Below are 6,000 nucleotides of genomic sequence, written 5' to 3'. Positions count from 1 at the left end.
GAAAAAGACGAAAAAAAGTGAGAGAGAGAGAGAGAGAGAGAGAGAGAGAGAGAGAGAGAGAGAGAGAGAGAGAGAGAGAGAGAGAGAGACCTTTTTCTCTACTGATTGCCAAGAAAATAGCCTTTTTTCCAATCGTTTTTTCAACCAAACTCCCAAGGAAGTCCTTGACTTGCTTCTTCCCTTAACATCATCATCTCTCCTCCTTTACTGAGGCTCTAATGATCTTATTCTCCAAATGAGAGCATTACTGCAACTTACGAAAGAGAGAGTAATAAAATATTCTGTGGATAATGGGCGTGAGTTTCCTAACTTCAGAGGTTATTCGTAAAACTGTATGTCAATAAAAAAGGTCATAAAGTTCAACAAGTAATTTGGGGGAACAAGAGAACCATGCCCATGAGTTTTCTGAGATGAAGAATCTTTCGACATAGAGACAGACCAAAATACAGCGTAACCCAAGATGCAATTTTATTTTAATCTCTTCACAGCTCAAATAATAACAGTTAGGATTTTGAATTACCACAGAAGTCTTCACTCTTCAAAGATAAAATTTCAAGGGGTATATATTTTACACAACATTCGTCAGGAACTCTAAAAGTGCCATCATCTTACAACCCAGAATAGGGTGAGGGATGTCATTAGCGTTGGCAAGTTGCAGGTGTTGCTTGTTGCACTGTCGTGATGCATGGCTCGCGGTTCCTTGTCTGGAAGAGGACAGAAATGTTTGATTAGATATTTATCTTAAGGAAAAACAAAAATAGTGTAAACGAACGTGGTAGGATTATTATTAGGTAGCCAGGTGAAAAAAAAATGCTTGGTCTTTTATATGAAAGTTACAGGTAGTGTCAGGCTTGCTATATGTCATTACGATTGATTAAATTTTGCCTGTTTAAGTGAAGAAAATAGAAAACAAGAAAATAGCGCAAAATAACGCGCTACTAGAAGGATTAGTAGCATAAGTCAGGAGTGGGCATTGGCTGGTCTTTCACACAACTGTTAAAGGTACCATTAGTCTGGTCATACGTCACTAAGTTTGACCAGTTTAAGTGAAGGGAACATAATCTAAAGGTATTACATCTACAAAAAGGTCAAATGAAATGTCTAAGACTGAGACATTAAGACTGAGCAAGAAAAATCGAAAACGTCAAAGCAACATTTTTGTCAAAAAAAAAAAAAAAGACTAAGACATTAAGACAGTATTTTTAATATAAAAATCCACAATCATGTATATGTGCAAAGCAGTATTTTTCAATATACAAAAAAAAAAGATGAATGATAATGGGAGTTTTCGACACCAGTTGGCTGACGAGAACCGTCGTGCACACGGTCAAAATCTCCCATTTTTAATCATTTTTATATTTTGGAAATGATTGGGGATTTTTCCTATTATTTCCCGTTACAGTAAAATTTTTTGTTTTTTGAAAAATACAGCCTTGCTCATATACATAATTGTGGATTTTTCTCACTATTTCCTGTTACAGTAAAGTTTTGTATTTTGGAAAATAGAGCACTTTGAAAAATACAACCTTGTTCATATACATAATTGTGGGTTTTTACTCATTTCCCGTTTTACAGTATCGTTGGGGATTTTTACTTTTCATTTACCGTCAGCTGATGACAGAGTGACATCTAATACCGCTTTTTAGGGGTTTTAAAAGGTGGAGAATTAATTTTTGTAGTTGTTTTTACATTACAATGTATAAATATAAACTTATTAATTTTCTGAAAAACATGTGGTTAACCATAATTTTTTCTTACTTCAGATTGTGAGTATGTATGATTAGAATACTAAGCCTTACTTCACGGTGTCCAACATCTCCACAATCATAATGGCTACTGGAAAGGGGGAATGTCTCTTCAGTCCTTGCAATACCAAGGGAGACTTACAGACATTCATGAATGTGGTTGTCCAGAAGATCATCGCTACAAGCAAGATGAAAAGGTGGTGTGTTTTTCAACTCTCTCAAGAAGTGAAGTGTTACCTCACAGATCATGTTATTGTAGCTATACATCAAAGAGTAGAAACAATGAACAGAAAAAGAGAAACTGCTCATGGGATAACAATGGTGTTTCCAAGAGGTTGTTAAAATCAGAGTGTAGTGACTGTTTTCAAGAGAGACTGTTGTGTGGGAAAGTGTAAACCAAAAGACAGAAAGAACCCACAAAGGTGGGTGCAGGTTACCAAGTGTACAACTGTAGAAAGGGGTAGCAATATCACCTTCATAAGAAAGCTACAGAAAATTTCTGATGAGAGATAAGATCAGTGGGCTAATGAGGTGATGGTTAGACTTGGTGCTGTAATTGATCTGCATGCTGCTGATGCACAGCACCATGCCCCATGTTACATCGGTTTCGTGCTATTCCTTTGACTCACTCTACCATGAAGACACCTGAGGAGGAGGCACTGAGACCTGTCCTTTCCACTATAGCTGAGAATGTGCTTCAAACACTGTATCAAGAGGACAGTTCATATCCACAGGGACAACCTACTTTGGTGAAAAGTTGCTGGTGCTCCACATTTAAAGCTGTGAAAATATAGTTGGATTTAAAGACAACTTTGGACAGTTTTTGAAAATTGTCAATATCAGCACAAACCAAGATGATGAAAAAATATTGAGAAGCTGGCGAGGAAGATCAAGAAAGAAGTTATGGCAAAATGTAGGCCCCAAGACTAAAATCTCAATGATTTTGCTCATCACAAAGTCACTGGAAGCACCAGAGAGACACCCCTGAAATTGGTTTCTAGCCTTGTATCAAGGGGAACAATCACTAAACCATCACTGACAATGGCTTAGTGCATTCAACAGTATCTCTGCGATGGCTACAGAAATCAGACCACTCATGAACTAGCTGTAAAACTTCACCACAAGTATGGCAGCTCAGAGCTCATTAAGACTAAATAGGCTTGGTATTACAAGCACTTATGATGAAGTGCAGTGCTTCTGCAAGTCAGTGGCTAAGTTTGTGTCTGCCAATCAGTCAGAATACCACAGGAAACTCGTGCAGGAAACTCTGACTGAGCACAGAGACTGGGCCCATATTCAGCTGGGCTAAAAACAACGACTTGCAAAGAAGAGCATCCATGCCATGGTCATGCAGTTCACTCAACATCTGGCTGGTATCATTGACACTGGAAATATTGGTGTGATGCAACTGAAGATTCCTCAACCTAAGAAACATGAGGTGCCCCTCTACAACTCAATCACCACTGAGCTAGAGCACTACACCGGGCCTTCTCAGCTAAACCCACCTCACTTGCGAGTGAAACCTCTGCCTGTTGAAGAGTTGAAGCTTCAGACTGAAGTTTCAACAGTCAGGTTTAGTCAGCAACGAGATGCAGCGTGGCTTTCGCAAATATATGAGAATGACTGAGGAACATCTTGTTAAGAAAGCCAAGACACTGGTGGTTTTTGGACCAATGATTGACTCACCGCCAGCTCATCCTGACACCATTCTAATTATACTGGTGTATCTTGAAAGGGCTCTCAGGATTTTAAGGATGCAATACATACGTCTCGCTGTCAACCTCCAACTGTGTGAAACTGCATGCCTAGTTCAATGCAATGATCCTCAGTGCTGGACCAATCTCATACTTCACCTGGGCATGATGCACACACTTAAGAGTTTTCTGGGATGCCATAGGAATGCTGATGAAGGGGTCTGGTGTACAAGTTCTCATGAGTTCAGCATTTGGTGGAATAACTAGCATCTTGAATGGGAAAATCTAGGCAAATGCTTTACGGGCATACAGTCCCATCACTGCAGTATTGTTGAAGACCATCTTCTTGAACGGTGGCACAGCATACCACGAGCTTAGTGAATACCATGAAACAGCAAGGCAGCACCCAACTGGGAGGCTATGGGTAGACTGTCTTATAAAACCTACCCTGCTGGCACTCATGTTTTTGTGTGGAGAGCGGGTTGGTGACTTCTACCTTCAGCAATAATGTCTCAGGGCAATGCTGCCATGTTTCTTGTTGCAGGTCACTACAATTATGCTCGTTACCTGAGCTGGTCTCCGTGACAGATGGAGCGCCTTCTTCAAGCTGCTGAAGAAGACCTACTTGCAGGTCCACATTTATCGTCACTCAGATGGGGCATCTCAGTGCCAGCCGATCAGTTTGGTGAACAAACATATATCAAGCAAGGGAAAGGTGCTGGAGGTATGAAGGGCATCTCAACAAGCAACGAGCAAGTGGCTGTATGGGTCAACAGTTTCAGTGTATGTGCCCACCTTGACATAGCAATGGAACACATGTACAGTGATGCTGGAGATGAAGGGGAGACGTACGGTAAAGATATGAATAAGGAGAAAAAGCACAAGGAAAAAGGAGAAGCAAGACGAAGATTGGACGAGGCTGATTGCAGGAAGATCACTCTGGAGTTAGAAAAGTACTCTCACCCCCTTAATGAGCCACATTCAGGTGTGTATAACATCTGCAATGGCCACTGGGTGTGAGCAGAGCAAGCAGATCTCTGATTCTCTTAACAGTAACTTCCACACAACCATAAAGAATAAAGAAGAAAGTTAAGACAATGGTGGCACTCAAAAAATCAGTAATTGTCAAAGGGAATGCTGTTCAGCCGTCTTATAGTTGTGGGACAGCAGCACAATTTGAAGACAGCTCAAAGTAGCGGAGTCCAGTTCCTCCAGCCCTTATTAATGAATACAGCTGCTGGGGAAGGCCTCACTATGTCTGACAAAAATTCCATCTGCTCCAGACCTGGTGTTAGTTTGTGGTGGGCCAGTTTCTGGAACCACAAGAGACCTAGCTGCAAGCATCAGTGCTCAACTGGCCCACTAACCTCCTGCCTCCAAGAAAACTGTCCTGTTTGACAACTATGACCAAGAAACTCTAAGTGCTAAAGACCAAGAGCATGGGAATTTTGACTGACCCCTAATACAACCCTTCCATGCTGAGAAGCTGTTCTCCATAATGCCAAGAATAATAATCTACTTAACAATACCCTTTGTGGCTACCATAACATCCAACTGATCAATAACTGGACTGTATAGTTACCCATGCTGAAGCAGACATCACCCTCTGCAGCTACATGATGAAAGCCGTGGCGGATGGTGCCCAAACCATCCGCATCCTCAGTAATGATACTGATATCTTTGTTCTGCTGGTGCATTGGATATCAAGGATGCAGAACAATGCCAAGATTCAAATGGAAAAGTGGATGGTGATATCCAACAAAACTGTCAAGCACTTGGGACAAAGAAAGCGCTGCCAGCCTCTTGGTGCCCATGCACTGTCATACCCCTTGGAAAAGGAAAGCAGTCAGTGCTCAAACTCCTTGAAAATGACATACCAGTGTAGTCTTGATAAGGCTTGGAGAGCCTGGAGCAACCAAGCAACAGTAGATGCCCTTTTCTAACTACTCTATGGGCAAAGCTGTACGACTATGAATGATGTGCAAGTTCGATGGTACCTTGGCTGTAAGAAACCTCCGCCACTAAAAAAATCACCACCAACTGACACCGGCCTGCAGCAGCACGTGCTCAGAGCTCACCTTCAAATGCTGCTGTGGAAAGCAGCAGCTCAACAGGACCCACCCACTGAAGCTCAAGATATTGCCAATCTTGGCTGGAACATTGAAGGCTCCATCATTACACCGACTCCCTCATCAACCCCAGTCGCTCCTCAAGATGGAGTGGGCTGCAACTGTACTGCAAAGGGAGCAAAGGCATGCAGTAGTGGGCGTTGTAGCTGCAACAGTGCTGGCCTTTCATGTACAGACTACTGCAAGTGTGAGGGAGAAGTCACTTGTAGCCATTTTACCAGCAAGCTTAACGATGTAGAGGAAGATGAAGAGGGCCAAGATGATGATGATGATTATAATACAAATAACTGATTTTAGTAAGTTCATTGGTGGAAGTTTTATTGTGTATCAGATACTGAATACTTTGTTATGTCTTTTGAATAATGATATAATAAACTCACTTATCCTGAAATTTAACCTCTTGTTTGACCCTTTATTTGGCTCTTTAGAAAT

At 41.4% G+C, this 6,000-nt stretch overlaps 1 protein-coding gene across 1 annotated transcript in view; it reads right to left on the bottom strand.

Annotated features, from left to right (window-relative positions):
* The window catches only part of LOC136833988 (zwei Ig domain protein zig-8-like), a 32,722-nt gene that overhangs the window by 833 nt on the left and 25,889 nt on the right, over positions 1–6,000 (bottom strand). Inside the window, exon 6 of the mRNA XM_067096261.1 lies at positions 1–704. This exon is cut by the window's left edge and continues 833 nt beyond it. Coding sequence (XP_066952362.1) covers positions 604–704 — 101 coding nt within the window. The 3' untranslated portion in view covers positions 1–603. The remainder of the gene's footprint in view (positions 705–6,000) is intronic.

The sequence above is a fragment of the Macrobrachium rosenbergii genome, chromosome 52, assembly GCF_040412425.1.
Source record: "Macrobrachium rosenbergii isolate ZJJX-2024 chromosome 52, ASM4041242v1, whole genome shotgun sequence".
Taxonomy (NCBI): Eukaryota; Metazoa; Arthropoda; class Malacostraca; order Decapoda; family Palaemonidae; genus Macrobrachium; species Macrobrachium rosenbergii.
Note: the sequence above shows the minus strand (reverse complement) of the source record. Positions and strands in the feature narration are given on the sequence as shown.